A 17,664-nucleotide genomic window follows, 5' to 3' on the forward strand; every position below is an offset into this window, starting at 1 on the left:
TCCTGTCACTCTCTTAAAAGGGCACAATTGCTGTGTTTAAGGGGTTAATGACGGGTGGCAGCACTATCGCTGAAGACCTTCATTAACAGTGAGGACCCGGCTGCTAAAAGCAACTGACCCTCACCTGCTATGAAGCGTGCTCAGCTCCTGAGCCCACTGGACTCTATGGTGTACCAATACGGCATGGGTTGTCTAGGGGCTAAGGACCATGATGCATCATTCTTACTGTTCTGCTTTTTCCCCCACTATGGATACAGGGTGTTGCATAACCTACCTGTCAACTGACACTTAGGGGTATAGAGAATTTTTGGAGTAGAAACATGCCAGTTATTAGACACTTATTAACCCTATAAGTGTACTGTTCATACAGGCAAAAGCCTAGTTTCCAACTTACATTGTTACATTGGCGTGAATAGGAATGCTCAAAAAGTTTTGAGAAAAATGACAACACTTTTTTAGTTGATGTCAATGGATGCTGGAAGCCTGTGTGAACATTCTAAATAGTGTGTGTGTATATATGCGCATTTTAACTGAATTATTTTTTTTTATCAGAAATCCACATACAATTGGTATAAAGAACTCCAGATGCAGCTTGCACAGCAGAAAAAAAAACTTTATTTGCTTTGCAAAAAAAAAACAACCTTACAGAACATCCTAAAAAATGAAAAATTAAAAAAACGCCCCACAGAGACAGTACAAACCTTTATTTACAATGTCAGCAGCTAAACTGAAATGGGACCCATAAAATTCCCATCAAGCACTGTAGAGTTTAATACTTCATACCATCAAGAACAGAATGCGGTGCACTTTATTACAGGTGCACGCCAAACTCATCGTGGTAATCTGAACGCATTGATCTACGATATTAATTCACTGTACTAAACAACTGAAGGGAAAAGACCTTTCAGCGCCACAACCTTCGCACTTTAAGAAATTTTCATGCAAAAAAAAAAATAAAAATTATTGCCTCTTCATATTTACATAGCTGAGAACCTTCTGTAGCCAGGATATGACACAGGTAAAGTGAGGACATGCCTGCACCAAGACATTTATTAAAGTGATTATGGGAATCAACTTGTGGGGCTCAGTCCTACCACTGGGCATATAAACCTACATCACAACAAAAAACTACTCAGGGGAGCTAGAACGAGACCTAGAACTGGCAGCGGAGGCGGCACGGGGAGGTGGAGAAGTGGAACCTTCTTTGCCAGCAAAAGGTGGGACTGGTGATTTAGACCGGGATCTGGCATCACCTTTACCATTTTCCCTCGGGGAAGGAGATCTGGAACGACTATGGGAAGATCTTTCCTGTTTGACATTTGATCGACTCCTAGAACGATCCCTGCTTCTTGATCGGCTACGAGAGCGGTCATGTTCCTCCTTGGACTGACTTCTGGACCTCTCTCTGGAGCCTTCTCGATTTCCCTTTGACTGACTACGAGATCTTTCCCGAGACCGCTCTCTGGATCTCTCTCGTTCATCTTTAGACTCACTGCGTGAACGAGACCTGTCCCTCTTTCCCTTGGACCGACTACGAGATCGCTCCCTTGACTGATCTCTTTTACCCTTAGAGTCTCGTCTCCCTTTGGATCGACTGCGAGAACGATCGCGTTTGCTCTTGGATCGGCTGCTGGATCTATCACGTTTGGATTTACCACGGCTGCTAGATCTCTCACGTTTTGATTTGGGGCGGCTGCTGGATCGATCCCGCTTCCCTTTCGAGTGACTACGAGACCTCTTGCGGTTTCCCTTGGAACGGCTGCGGGATCGAGAGCCGTGGTCAGAATTGGGTTTGCTTGTTGATCGGGACTTCCTCTGCTTTGATGGTGATCGAGAAGCTTCCTTACTTCTAGATCGAGATTTGGACCTAGAAGAAATAATGGCATAAAATAAAATGTACAGATATGTTCTAATAGATAAACAGACTGCTCCATCACACATTGTTCAGATGGAGAAAACCCTCTTGTGAAAGGAAATGTTCGCTCCAGCACAGTATGGCTCATAGGTGACCAGGGAACTGCAGCCAGATAAATGGAGACACCACTGCAGGGTGGAAAAAACCAAGTAGTCGTGCACAGCTGCCCTAACATTCTTGTGATTAGCTAGGTTCCCAGATCAGCAAAAATCTGTAGACGTACTGACAGTAAATCTTAATACCAACAAAGTATTTTTTTTATTAAATGGAGACTATATACCTTGATTGACTCTTTGCAGGTGAACATGAGCGGCTCCGTTTTACTGGAGACCGAGAGCGGCTTTCCTTAGTAGGAGACCGAGACTGACTTTTCTTAGCCGGGGAATGAGAACTGCTTCTTTTGGTTGGAGAACGGGAACGACTCTTCTTCACTGGTGAACGAGACCTGCTCCGCTTGGCGGGAGAACGGGAGCGGGTTTTCTTCACGGGAGAACGGGAGCGGCTTCTTGATCTGCTATGGCTGCTCCGCCTGCTCCTGCTGCGAGATCTCCTCCTGCTCCTGGATCGTGACCTAACAAAAAGAAAATGTATGAAAATGAGTTTAGCATGGATGAATGGAGGTAGACACAAAGTTATTGAAAAGTCACCATGGAACAGCCCTGTGCACAATAGTAATTTTTCTAAATGACATTCATTATAGGTTAGCCCTGTAAGTACCCGATTGGAGCAGCCATTGCCCCCGCTCCCAGTAACATTACTGCACAATGAAGACTCCTGATCAGTCTCCTAGGTAACCGCAGCCATTGCAAGACCCTGCACCATCATATTACACACCACTGGGTCTCACAGTGGCTACGATTACCTAGGAGACAGAGCGGCAGTCTACATCTGATATCGTGCAGATATACGTGGCTGGGAGCGTGGGCAATGGCTATTCTGATCAGGTATTTCCAGGCCACGTCCATAATGCATGAAATTTAAAGAAATTAGTAATGAGCACAGGACTGCACGATACCTATGGCTCATATAACTAGTTACATGCTAGTGTTCAGTTCAAAATGGAGCAAGGATGGTGTCTACTGCCGCATTTAATTTTTTACACTTTTTTCAGTAAATGCCGTTGTTGGAGGAGTTAACAATGGCCGTTGTTTACCAACAGTGCTTAATTAAATGGCACTGAATAGGACAACGGCCGTAGCTTATACACACTGTATGCACTACGGCCATTGTTCGCTGCGACTGCAGAAAATAATCGACATGTCTATTTTCTACATCTGCAATTTGGTCAACAGCGGCCGTGGAAAATGGTCTGTGCTCAGAGTGCTAAGTATGGCTCCCAGCCGTGCTTCACACAGTGGTCAATTGGATTGCGGTAAACCCGAATGTGCCCACATTCCAATTAAAATAAAATGATGTTCTTCCGGCCAATACTGCAAGTATATAAGATAGCAGACGCTGATCGACACGGCCATGTTAAGCAACAGACATTGTTCTTATATATTGTGGCCATAGCCTTAGGGTAACATTTATAGAAGGTGTCAGACTATCTATATACAAGTCTCCACAGTGCAGCTGAAATGATGATTAAGTCACTCTGAAGGCGACCTCCAGGAGGTGCTGTGATTCCTGCTTCTCTATGTATTGCGTTTCCTGTACCTGGACCTGCTGCCGGAGTAAGACCTCCTGTGCCGGGTTTTACTTTCAACCAAGCGAATTTTTCTGCCATTTATCTCAGTGCCGTCCAACTTGTCTAGGGCTCTCTTCATATCGGAGTAAGATCGGAATTCTATCACACCCTCATTGGTACGCTCTTTGTGCGCATCTGCGTAGGTAACCTCACCTGCTTGTCTCATGAAATCCTGCAAAAGAATTGTAAGCAGGTATGTGGTTAAAAACCTAAATAAAAAAATATCAAGAGAAGGTGATTTTTTGAAAAACCAATGTGTATTAGTTTATTATAGTAAATGGTTTGGTGCGCTGGGGGCAATCAGCCCTTCCTCGTCTCTAAGTGCATTACTCACCAGGAATGGCTGGTGCAAGCACTGAGGGTGGTAGTCCCACCGCCCGGGCACCAAACCACCTGATCTACACATTGAATAAAGTGAAAAAAAAAACAAAACACAAAACCACTATGGGAACATAATAATTTCACTATCTTTAAGTGCTAAATCCAATTCACAGCACTCACCTTAAGATCCTGCCAACTGCACCGGCTAGAGAGATTTTCCACAATAAGCCTGAACTCTGTCCGCACAGGAGGACCATACTTATCTCTGCCAGACCTTTGGCTCCTGTAGCCACCTTTACACATAGAAAGATGATGTCAGGGGTGCAAACCAAACGCACAAGTCATTATCTAATTCTGAGTTCTTTGGGAGGGCTTATAGACTAGAGTATGAGATGCTTTACAGTAAAACCTCCTTTGAAGACGTGATTCTGGCGAATGATTGGTAGCAGGGACGTTGAGTTGCTCGCTCCATTCTGCAGTGTTAAGAATGGCCATGTATAAGGAGCGCACTCAGTCAACATGAAATCTAACAGGATTAATGACATTACAAGGTTTAACGTATTCACATGCATTTCTACAAAGTGTTTTTACAGGAGATGCCAGTCACTTCATTACATTAAGCTTAGCAGGAGGTATAAGAGAAGTGGCATTTGGAAGCACACGCAAGGGGAGTCACCTAGTCCAGATTAAAGCCGGTTTTGTCTAACCCTTTTAAATCCTCACCATCACCCTGCGTCTAATGGCAATAGGCTGCTGTCGTCATGGCTTCCGGTAAGGTCAGCCAAAGGGTCATAGGGCAAGGGTCACACAATGTTTGGAAAGGCCAACCAGGAAAGGCAGTCATCTTAAGCCTCAATGGTCTCAGCCCCCACTGGTCTCTTTCAAATTGAAACATCAAGGACGGTTAAAAAGGATTTTGGAATTCAACATGCAAAAAGGTTAAGAATATACAAGTTAAAATAAAACACAATGACATTGCCACATAACCCCCATATGTCTAACCCCACATTACAGCCAATGGCCCAGATCTATCTATCTGCCACACACAGACTGTGGACACGGACGGAGGGATCTGGGCCAATGGTAACATCTGTGACATCAGAGGATTTACCACTGACCCCACAGACATGAACTTTCCCCCGTGGATCACAGTTATCTCTACTGCAACTTCTTTATGGCCCATCAAAAATATAAGAGAAAGCTAAAGAGGATATTGGAGGAGAAACCATCTAACAAAACATAATAAAAGCAGATTAACATAGGCGTCCCTCTCCACCGAGGTCATCTACAGCAGGAAGGCTGGTTCTCACATTGGGCTACAGTCACCATATCTGTATTATGGCCATAAGTCTCAGCCTGACCGAGGGTCTGATGACCCCGACCAACAGCAGTCAGATCACCACAGACAGGGTCAAGCTGGGACCTGCAACCAAAACGCACCTGTACACCCATGTGACACCTGCCTAACATACATGACAAAGCTATCACCTGCTGGATGATTATTATTCATTTCTGCTAATAAACAAATTTCTAGCTGTTTCTTAACATATTCCGCATAAAGGGCAATAAAGCCAAAACTTCAACTCCTTTCACCCCCCTGTAGACGTACTGACCTCCATCTTTGGTTTAGATCTGCCATCGCATTTCTACTATAGTGAAACCAAATGTAGCCGCATTTCTGCAGGCAACAAGAGACTGCACCATATCACAGCCTATAAACACTGGGTATACTGTGGTATTGCGTATACTGGGTATACCGGCTCACATTGGGGAGAAAGCAGAGGCAGATTTTAATACCAGAGACACAGAGGTAGTGGATGCTAAGCATAAATCCTTAAAGAGATTCTCCAGCGCTACAAAAACATGGCCTCTTTCTTCCAGAGACAGCGCCACTCTTGTCTCCAGTTTGGGTGCAGATCTTGTAACTCTTGTTGCTCCATTGACGTAAATGGAGCTTAATAGCAAACCACACCTGACCTGGAGACAAGAACAGTGCTGTCTCTGGAAGAAAGTGGCCATGTTTCTGTAGCAATGGAGAACCCTTTAGGAAACTTGTACAGGATAAGAAAACACGGCAGCTTTCCTCTAGGAGCAGCCCCACATCTGTCCACAGGCTGAGATATTTCAGGTCAGGTATGGTGCTGTGCAGGAAGAAAGCGGCCATGGTTCTCTACCTCTTTACCGTGTATGAGCTGTAACTTAAACAACACTTATCCATGGCAAAAATCCATTCACCCCTTACACACTGCCTCCATGTAATCCACTATACAGCACAGAACGACAGCAGGCATTCTCTATAACTCCCCAAAGACCTGCTACCAAAAAATGCGATGCTTACTGCGACTTCCAAAGCTGTATCCATCCCTGTCCCGGCGCGGCCCCCGGGCATGCTCCACTATCACCCGCTCTCCACACAGGTCCTTCCCGTTCAGCTCATACACAGCATCGTCTGCGTCACGGGAATCTTCAAACTCCACAAATCCGTATCTGCAATGACACAAAGTATTACAGCGTGAACACGTACCGCAACTCACCAGACAACGGACAGGATCAGAGGACGACTCATAACTCACGGACACGTGTGAAAATTCACTTAAAACATTGGTTGACGCCAATTCTATAGGTCAGAGATCCATGACTGGTTCCTTTCCAGCTGCTGAAAAACCACTACTACAGCTTTCTGAACATGATGGGAAATGTTTTGCAGCAGCTGGAGCCGCAGGATGGGCTACATGAGAGAACACGCCATTACTCCGCCATGCACAAATCTAGAAGCTTCTGCTAATACAGTGTCCCGCTGAGATCATCGCTGTCTGATGAGGATTTTGAAGCAAAGTATTTTTTGTTTTTTTTTAAAGAATGTGTGTGACCAGCAGAGCTATAGAGATGTGTACGCCAATGCGCAGAGCCGCCGCGTACAGCCGCGTACAGCGCAGAGCCGCCGCGTACAGCGCAGAGCCGCCGCGTACAGCGCAGAGCCGCCGCGTACAGCGCAGAGCCGCCGCGTACAGCGCAGAGCCGCCGCGTACAGCGCAGAGCCGCCGCGTACAGCGCAGACCAGCCGCGTACAGCGCAGACCAGCCGCGTACAGCGCAGAGCAGCCGCGTACAGCGCAGAGCAGCCGCGTACAGCGCAGGGCAGCCGCGTACAGCGCAGAGCAGCCGCGTACAGCGCAGAGCAGCCGCGTACAGCGCAGAGCAGCCACGGGGCTCTATTCGCAGGGGATTCCAGTGCAAAACTTGTGGCATCAAATCCGCTGCTATACTGTATGTGAACAGACCCTGAAGGGGAATTCATCAATACATGCTCATGCAGGACGGGGACCCCGACGTTATGTTGACAGGTGCCCTTAACACTCTGGGACTCAGCCCTGTGTCGCCGTCTCTCCCTAGGTCACATGGTCAGGCCCAGTTCACACTACTACAGCGCTGACTGACACCTGTACCATGTGATCAGCCTACACACCAGCTGTGCGATCAGGTGCAGTGTGATGTGATGAGCATAGCCGCCACACTGGAAGCCGGCCGGCCGCTACAACACTTGCTTCATATTAGTGTGCGACCTCCAGCTGCTGCAAAACTACAACTCCCATCGTGTCTGGACAGCAGAAGGTAATCGGTAAGATGGAAAAACCACCTGCAGCATATTACCCCTATGTGTTATCCTGCTCTTCTGGGCTCAACAATTGCGATGGTCTGCGGGCTGTGGCCCCGTGTAACAGAAGTGGTGGCAGCAATCCTCCACTATCTCCTATGGGACAGCCGGACAAGCTGAGCATCCTGCAGGCAACACTCCCACATGTGACAGCACAGACAGCGAGCAGCAGGTGACCTCTGACCTGACAGGTTGGGGTTCGGGCCTGTGGAGATCATCAAAGCCCTGGTCCCAAACCTGTGCAGAACTCCCTGGGCATGCTGAGAGTTGTAGTTGTGGGGCAGCTCTCCCTGGGCATGCTGAGAGTTGTAGTTGTGAGGCAGCTCTCCCTGGGCATGCTGGGAGTTGTAGTTGTGAGGCAGCTCTCCCTGGGCATGCTGGGAGTTGTAGTTGTGAGGCAGCTCTCCCTGGGCATGCTGGGAGTTGTAGTTGTGAGGCAGCTAACTCTCCCTGGGCATGCTGGGAGTTGTAGTTGTGAGGCAGCTCTCCCCGGGCATGCTGGGAGTTGTAGTTGTGAGGCAGCTCTCCCTGGGCATGCTGGGAGTTGTAGTTGTGAGGCAGCTCTCCCTGGGCATGCTGGGAGTTGTAGTGGTGAGGCAGCTCTCCCTGGGCATGCTGGGAGTTGTAGTGGTGAGGCAGCTCTCCCTGGGCATGCTGGGAGTTGTAGTGGTGAGGCAGCTCTCCCTGGGCATGCTGGGAGTTGTAGTGGTGAGGCAGCTCTCCCTGGGCATGCTGGGAGTTGTAGTGGTGAGGCAGCTCTCCCTGGGCATGCTGGGAGTTGTAGTGGTGAGGCAGCTCTCCCTGGGCATGCTGGGAGTTGTAGTGGTGAGGCAGCTCTCCCTGGGCATGCTGGGAGTTGTAGTGGTGAGGCAGCTCTCCCTGGGCATGCTGGGAGTTGTAGTGGTGAGGCAGCTCTCCCTGGGCATGCTGGGAGTTGTAGTGGTGAGGCAGCTCTCCCTGGGCATGCTGGGAGTTGTAGTGGTGAGGCAGCTCTCCCTGGGCATGCTGGGAGTTGTAGTGGTGAGGCAGCTCTCCCTGGGCATGCTGGGAGTTGTAGTGGTGAGGCAGCTCTCCCTGGGCATGCTGGGAGTTGTAGTGGTGAGGCAGCTCTCCCTGGGCATGCTGGGAGTTGTAGTGGTGAGGCAGCTCTCCCTGGGCATGCTGACGTCACTGCAGCCTCCCCTCCTCCTCCCGCGCCCGGTGCCGGTACACAGACCCCCCCGGATACCAAGATGGCGGCCAGGGACAGCTCCTGTAGCCCCCGCGCCTCCCGGTCCCCTCACGCCCGCCCTCTCACCCGTTCTTCAGGTCCACCTCCAGTAACTTTCCGTAGCCCCCGAAGAAGCGCTGGATATCCTTCTCCCGGACGTGGTAACTGAGTCTCCCGATGTAGACACGCGGCATGGCGCTGCTAGAGAAGATGGCGGCCTCAGCTCCCGCAGTACAGTGACGCGACAAAAGGCGGGAGGGGAGCTTTATCAACTAGGTGGGCGTGGCAGCAGAAAGGGGCGGGCGAGCGCCTGCGCAGTGTTAGAGCGCGAGAGGCTGAGGTGGCGAGCACGTGCGCGGCCGGGGACGAAGCTTCTGGTGGCCGTGGGGCCGCGGGGCATGCTGGGAGCTGTAGTTTTTACAACTTAAGAGCCCTGTATAGATAATGGATCAATCATCCCACCAACAAAGTGATTTATCAGATCAATGCAAATTATCGGGGGTCACACGGCAGAATCATCAGGGGTCACAGAAAATCATCAGGGGTCACAGAAAATCATCAGGGGTCACAGAAAATCATCAGGGGTCACACGGCAGAATCATCAGGGGTCACAGAAAATCATCAGGGGTCAAACGGCAGAATTATCAGGGGTCACACAGAGAATTATCAGGGGTCACACGGCAGAATTATCGGGGGTCACCCAGAGAATTATCGGGGGTCACACGGCAGAATTATCGGGGGTCACCCAGAGAATTATCGGGGGTCACACGGCAGAATTATCGGGGGTCACCCAGAGAATTATCAGGGGTCACACGGCAGAATTATCGGGGGTCACCCAGAGAATTATCGGGGGTCACACGGCAGAATCATCAGGGGTCACACAGCAGAATTATCAGGGGTCACACGGCAGAATTATCGGGTCACACGGCAGAATTATCAGGGGTCACACGGCAGAATTATCAGGGGTCACACGGCAGAATCATCAGGGGTCACACAGCAGAATTATCAGGGGTCACACAGCAGAATTATCAGGGGTCACACAGCAGAATTATCAGGGGTCACACGGCAGAATCATCGGGGGTCACACAGAGAATTATCAGGGGTCACACAGAGAATCATCAGGGGTCACACGGCAGAATCATCAGGGGTCACACGGCAGAATTATCAGGGGTCACACGGCAGAATTATCGGGTCACACGGCAGAATTATCAGGGGTCACACGGCAGAATTATCAGGGGTCACACGGCAGAATTATCGGGGGTCACACGGCAGAATTATCGGGGGTCACACGGCAGAATTATCAGGGGTCACACGGCAGAATTATCGGGTCACACGGCAGAATTATCGGGTCACACGGCAGAATTATCAGGGGTCACACGGCAGAATTATCGGGGGTCACACGGCAGAATTATCGGGGGTCACACGGCAGAATTATCGGGGGTCACACAGCAGAATTATCAGGGGTCACACGGCAGAATTATCGGGTCACACGGCAGAATTATCGGGTCACACGGCAGAATTATCGGGTCACACGGCAGAATTATCAGGGGTCACACGGCAGAATTATCGGGGGTCACACGGCAGAATTATCGGGGGTCACACAGAGAATTATCAGGGGTCACACAGAGAATCATCAGGGGTCACACGGCAGAATCATCAGGGGTCACACGGCAGAATTATCAGGGGTCACACGGCAGAATCATCGGGGGTCACACAGAGAATTATCAGGGGTCACACAGAGAATCATCAGGGGTCACACGGCAGAATCATCAGGGGTCACACGGCAGAATTATCAGGGGTCACACGGCAGAATTATCGGGTCACACGGCAGAATTATCAGGGGTCACACGGCAGAATTATCAGGGGTCACACGGCAGAATTATCGGGGGTCACACGGCAGAATTATCGGGGGTCACACAGCAGAATTATCAGGGGTCACACGGCAGAATTATCGGGTCACACGGCAGAATTATCGGGTCACACGGCAGAATTATCAGGGGTCACACGGCAGAATTATCGGGGGTCACACGGCAGAATTATCGGGGGTCACACGGCAGAATTATCGGGGGTCACACGGCAGAATTATCGGGGGTCACACAGCAGAATTATCAGGGGTCACACGGCAGAATTATCGGGTCACACGGCAGAATTATCGGGTCACACGGCAGAATTATCGGGTCACACGGCAGAATTATCAGGGGTCACACGGCAGAATTATCAGGGGTCACACGGCAGAATTATCGGGGGTCACACGGCAGAATTATCGGGGGTCACACGGCAGAATTATCGGGGGTCACACGGCAGAATTATCAGGGGTCACACGGCAGAATTATCGGGTCACACAGCAGAATTATCAGGGGTCACACGGCAGAATTATCAGGGGTCACACGGCAGAATTATCAGGGGTCACACGGCAGAATTATCGGGTCACACGGCAGAATTATCAGGGGTCACACGGCAGAATTATCAGGGGTCACACGGCAGAATTATCGGGGGTCACACGGCAGAATTATCGGGGGTCACACAGCAGAATTATCAGGGGTCACACGGCAGAATTATCGGGTCACACGGCAGAATTATCGGGGGTCACACAGCAGAATTATCAGGGGTCACACGGCAGAATTATCAGGGGTCACACGGCAGAATTATCGGGTCACACGGCAGAATTATCAGGGGTCACACGGCAGAATTATCAGGGGTCACACGGCAGAATTATCAGGGGTCACACGGCAGAATTATCGGGGGTCACACGGCAGAATTATCGGGGGTCACACGGCAGAATTATCGGGGGTCACACGGCAGAATTATCAGGGGTCACACGGCAGAATTATCAGGGGTCACACAGAGAATTATCAGGGGTCACACAGAGAATTATCAGGGGTCACACAGAGAATTATCGGGGGTCACACGGCAGAATTATCAGGGGTCACACGGCAGATTATGGCTTCTGCTGAGTGTGACATCAATAATCAAATTATTTAAGAAAATCCACAACAAATCTGCCGTATTCCGCTCCTGTGTGAACGTCCCATCCATAATATGTATCACAGCGACAAGTTCCATCCCATCTGGGGTCTCTGTGGGGTCATCAGAGCGGTCACAGCTGTTATACAGGGGGACAAATAACCCTCATGTGAACACGGTCTGAGGCCTGGTGAATATTCATCTGGTAACGCTCATCCCTGCAGAGTGCGGAGGAAGATTCATGAGGGACGGGGTAACGTACTGCCCCCACTACACCAAACCTCTACAGTATAACTGCGCCACTTTAAAGGGGAACTCCAGCTAGAAACATTATGTTCAAATCAACTGGTGTCAGAAAGTTATACAGTTCTGTAATTTACTTTATCTCACATCTATTAGTACTTATCAGCTGCTGTATGTCCCTATACCACAAAACCAGTTTTACAAGTACCTGCAGTTGCGCCATGCTTGTGAAGGGGAGGGTGCTGTTCTCGGGTTAATATTCCACCCATACATATTGTGGGCACCTCTACATCCACTTCAGGCCTTATATCTATTCTCTTCCTTCACATCCATGAAAAATTCCCTTAACCATAAAGGAGAAGTGGGAGGCTGATCTGGGCCCATTGGAGGATGATTTATGGAGGGAGGTTTTGGGTATGACCCCCCAACTGTCTGAGGGTGAACAGCATCATGTATCACAATTGCTACACCGCGTGTATAGGACCCCTGCTTTCCTGTTTAAAGTGGGGATGCGACTGGATGCATTGTGTCCTAGATGTCAGAGGGACGAGGGGGGACTCCTGCATATGTTTTGGCGATGCCCTAAATTGACTAGATACTGGCAAAATGTTGCCTCCACAATTCAAAAGCTATTTACTATTCAGTTGGAGCAATCCCCCTTAGTTTGTGTCAAAGACATAGACTTAACAGCTCCTGAGAAACTGGCAGTGGCCCGGATACTCTATATGGCCAGGAAGTTGCTAGCGCAGTCCTGGCTCGACCAAGATCCCCCAGCCCTGTCCTCATTTATTGCCAAGGTAAACTGGCTAATAGCCAACAAGAAATATGCTTACAAAAAAGGGACGCTCTGAAGAAAATTGAAAAGATCTGGGCAGGGTGGCTAGATCCACCAGGTTTGGCACCCACATAGCTTACTAGGGGCAGGACCCCTCCCTTGTCCTCACCTCCGGATGGAGTGGTACTGAGTAAGTGGATGTTTATGTTAGCTATTGGATGGTTGAGCATTGGTCTAAACTGAATTCGCCGTTACAGAAGACAATACAACTATTTTCTTTCTCTTGTATTGACTTTTTATTGTATTTTGCTTACACTGTACAGGACATTGCCAAAGGGTTCTTTGTTCTTGTTTGGTCTGTGTACGTTTTCTTTCCCAGGGATGGACTTTGTGTCCGTTTTCCGTCCCTGTTGTTGTCTGACAAAAGCTCTTAAAAAACCTTAATAAAAATTTTCTTGATTTAAAAAAAAAAAAACAAGGTCTGGGGCCTGTGTCACCCATTTATACGGTTAAGCCAACGCTAGTGGGCATAAGGTGGTGTGAAGACTATTCAAGGTCCATACACAGGCACATGTGCTCTCCTCCTCTTCTTTTTCTTCTTAACATTCTTCTACCTCATCCTCCAACATCCCGGCAGAGCACAGTACCACTTGGGTTGGGACTCTCACGACATCCTCCTCTCCACTTCTCTGCTTCTTTGTATCACTCAGTACACTACTCAGTCGACATGACTATGTTCTACTATATTCCTACTACAGATCTGGTCACTGTATTGTCAACTATTTGTCTGGAACTATTGTCATTTATATTATCAAGTGCTTTATCCAGAGAAACCTTTTGTTTATTAGAAAGCGCTAGCTTGCAGTACGGTACAAGATTCTACCCTACTGCAAGCAAGCACTTTCTAGTAAACAACAAGCTTATTTAGATTAAAGAGACTCAGATTTTTCCGTTTTCCAGACACAGCACACACCATTGCCTTGGGACACTTCCAGTTTCTGTCTCATAGTCCGGGAGCGTCATTACACCGCTCCGGCCATCCAGGATCACTCTATCCCAAAAGAGCCGGTAGCAGCCCAGCAGGACACTGACTACAGGGGGAAAGGATACAACCGGCCTTGTAAACTAAAAGCAGGCTTGCCACCACACCGGTGTGCCCACCAGGCACTGGCGTCACGGAATAACACTCCAAGGTCCGGCTGTATGTCGGCCAACCACAAGAGTGGTGTCACACCTCACCACCTAGCAAGTGACCGGCCGATCCTTCGATATAACACCATATCTCTCTGTGTAAAAGGACCCTAAGGCTGGGCTCACACTGCGTTTTTGCAATCCGTTTTTCCATTGACTTACATTGTAAAAAAAAAACGGATCCGTTTTTTTTTGACGGACACAAAAACGTAGCTGACATTATTTTTGTGTCCGTTAAAAAAAACGGATCCGTTTTGATTTTTTACAATGGAAGTCAATGGAAAAACGGATAGACACAATTGCATCCGTTTTTTTCATCCGTTTTTTGCAAAAAACGGATTGCAAAAACGCAGTGTGAACCCAGCCTAATATCCCAGCATGCTGAGTTTGGAGAGAAGTGATTGTGGCCGCTGTAATACTACAATCTATAACAGCAGCACCCGGAGCATTCACCTCCCCCACCCGCTGCACCAATAGTCATCATAGATCCCTGTACACGCTGTGTTATGGAGGTGACATGTAATCCAGCTTCATCCTTCATTAATTATACTGTAAAGGCCGTATTCCACGGCCCAACTCTGAGGACCAAACGAGCGATGACAGCGCTCTTTTGCTCCTCATTCCCCGCTCGCTGCTGCCGCTATTACACGCAGCAGCAGCGAGCAGGTAAGGCCGGGGAGAGCTGCGGGGGGCTGTCCGGGTGATCGCTGATCGTCCGGGAAGCCCATAGGATATGGCGGCGGTCTGCTGCCGCCACTCCTGCCCTGCGGAGCGGTAGCAGCAGATCGCTGCTATACAAGTCGTTTGTCTTTCAATATGTTGAAAGACAAACAACTTCAACGATCAGCCGAAAGGAATGGGATCGGCTGATATCGGCTGATAATCGTTCCGTGGAATAGGTCCTTAAGACTGATAGACTTGTTCCTGTAGGGAAATCTGTATTTGCATAGAAATGACTGTAGCCTTCTCCAGTGATGTCCGTGCAGGTCCCTGCGGACTCCTCTGCTACTGACCCTGACATACAGAAGCCACTTATGTGACTATGTGCAGCTCTCTACGATGAATCCCGATGCATTATGCATTGTACTTAGCTCCATCGCCCCTTCACTTCCTATTGATTGGAGATATTGAATCTTTTGCTCTTGCACTTCGGAAAGGAAGAAATGATGAGGAAAAAGTAAAATTCCCAGATGTAGAACACTTATCGGTGAACTCTAGGGAGCGTCTAACAACAGTAATCCTAATGTTAAGCCGAGCGAAAAAGAAAAAAAAACTTTGGGAATTTCTGTGTTGAGTCATAAAGTAAACAGACGCTCTCCATAGCCGGTCATGGGAAGAGGGGTCAGGTCAGGCCAAACCCTGTAAGGTTCTTCTATCCAGAGAAGAAAAATGAAAGGGTCTAAAGGCCCTGTTACACGCCCTGTGTAATAGAACACAATGATCAGCCGACATGAACGATGTCGGCTGATCAATGTAGTCGTTGAAAGACAAACGACCCATATAGAAGTGATCTGCTGCAGTCGCTCCTTGGAATAGGAGGCAGCAGACCGCTGCTATCTGCAATGGGCTGCCTGGACGATCAGAGATCACCTGGGCAGCCCCGCCGCCCCCCAGCTCTCACCTGCTCACGTGTAATAGCGGCGGCAGAGAGCGGGGAATGAGGAGTAAACGAGCGCTGACAGCTCCTCTCACTCACCCTATGTAATAGGGGCTTAAGGGGTTCTGCAGCGTTAGAGGAACAGCTTTCTTCCAGAGACAGCACCGCTCTTGTCTCCAGGTCTGGTGCTGTTTGCAGTTAAACTCCATTCTCTTCAATAGAACTAAGTTACAGAACCTGCTGATCGCTGTCTTTTATTACAAGAGATAATTATCGGCCATAAAGGCTGATAATTTTTTGTGTGTAATAGGGCCTTCACTAGCTGGGGTATATCACCCCTATGGACAGTAACTGGTGGGGTAGATCACCCCTATGGACAGTAACTGGTGGGGTAGATGGCTGCTATGGACAGTAACTGGTGGGGTAGATGGCTGCTATGGACAGTAACTGGTGGGGTATATCACCCCTATGGACAGTAACTGGGTGGGGTATATCACCCCTATGGACAGTAACTGGTGGGGTAGATCACCCCTATGGACAGTAACTGGTGGGGTAGATCACCCCTATGGACAGTAACTGGTGGGGTAGATCACCCCTATGGACAGTAACTGGGTGGGGTAGATGGCTGCTATGGACAGTAACTGGTGGGGTATATCACCCCTATGGACAGTAACTGGGTGGGGTATATCACCCCTATGGACAGTAACTGGTGGGGTAGATCACCCCTATGGACAGTAACTGGTGGGGTAGATCACCCTTATGGACAGTAACTGTTGGGGTAGATCACCCCTATGGACAGTAACTGGTGGGGTAGATCACCCCTATGGACAGTAACTGGTGGGGTAGATCACCCCTATGGACAGTAACTGGTGGGGTAGATGGCTGCTATGGACAGTAACTGGTGGGGTAGATCACCCCTATGGACAGTAACTGGTGGGGTAGATCACCCCTATGGACAGTAACTGGTGGGGTAGATCACCCCTATGGACAGTAACTGGTGGGGTAGATCACCCCTATGGACAGTAACTGGATGGGGTAGATGGCTGCTATGGACAGTAACTGGTGGGGTAGATCACCCCTATGGACAGTAACTGGTGGGGTAGATCACCCCTATGGACAGTAACTGGTGGGGTAGATGGCTGCTATGGACAGTAACTGGTGGGGTAGATCACCCCTATGGACAGTAACTGGTGGGGTAGATCACCCCTATGGACAGTAACTGGTGGGGTAGATGGCTGCTATGGACAGTAACTGGTGGGGTAGATGGCTGCTATGGACAGTAACTGGTGGGGTAGATGGCTGCTATGGACAGTAACTGGTGGGGTAGATGGCTGCTATGGACAGTAACTGGTGGGGTAGATGGCTGCTATGGACAGTAACTGGGTGGGGTAGATGGCTGCTGTGGACAGTAAAGCCCCTATTACACGTGGTAGCAGTGAGCAGGTAAGAGCCGGGGGGGCCAGAGAGGTGGGGGGGTTATCGCTGATTTTCCGGGCAGCAGATAGCAGCAGTCTGCTGCAGCCTCCTATTCCACTGAGTGACGGCAGCAGATCGTTGCTATATAAGTCATTTGTCTTTCAACATGTTGAAAGCCAAAGACTACAATGATCAGCCGTCATTGTTCATGTCGGCTGATCGTTGTGTTCTATTACAGAGGACGATTATCAACCAATATTGGCCGAATACGGCCGATAATCGTTCCGTGTAATAGGGCCTTAACTGGCTGAGGGGGGAATTCCTCCAGGTACACGTCACTGGAGGCAGATGACAGCAATGGTGATAGGAGGCAGCGGTGGGGGATCAGGGCAGGTGGATTTAGTTTATACCACAAACTGAATAATATTAGTGATAAAAGGACAGATATATCAGTCTATCACATCATTTCTGGTGCCGTCCGCATGTGAGGCCGCCAGGCAGGGTTGTTCATACTACATGTAGCTGACATGTCGGAGAGCCCTGATGATGTCACATTGGTCACGTTCAGCTGCCAGGTTTAGTATAACGCTGTCAGTCCTACAAAGCGACATCTAAGACGAGTTCCACCATTCCTTGTTGTTTTTCACGTCTTACTCCAGACTCCTTTGTTTCATCAGTCGGACCCATCTGA

General features: G+C 49.2%; 1 protein-coding gene across 1 annotated transcript; it reads right to left on the bottom strand.

Moving 5' to 3' along the window:
• Window positions 1-592: 592 nt before the first annotated feature.
• Window positions 593-9,027, bottom strand: SRSF6 (serine and arginine rich splicing factor 6). The gene is made up of 6 exons (XM_069953360.1): window positions 8,875-9,027; window positions 6,262-6,410; window positions 4,104-4,216; window positions 3,572-3,774; window positions 2,196-2,486; window positions 593-1,867 (listed from the first exon to the last, which is right to left on the bottom strand). Exons 1-6 carry the CDS (start codon window positions 8,979-8,981, stop codon window positions 1,129-1,131), a joined length of 1,602 nt encoding a protein of 533 aa, XP_069809461.1. The 5' UTR covers window positions 8,982-9,027; the 3' UTR covers window positions 593-1,128.
• Between the last annotated feature and the right edge of the window lie 8,637 nt (window positions 9,028-17,664).

This window comes from Dendropsophus ebraccatus, chromosome 14 (assembly GCF_027789765.1).
Source record: "Dendropsophus ebraccatus isolate aDenEbr1 chromosome 14, aDenEbr1.pat, whole genome shotgun sequence".
In the NCBI taxonomy this organism is placed as follows: domain Eukaryota; kingdom Metazoa; phylum Chordata; class Amphibia; order Anura; family Hylidae; genus Dendropsophus; species Dendropsophus ebraccatus.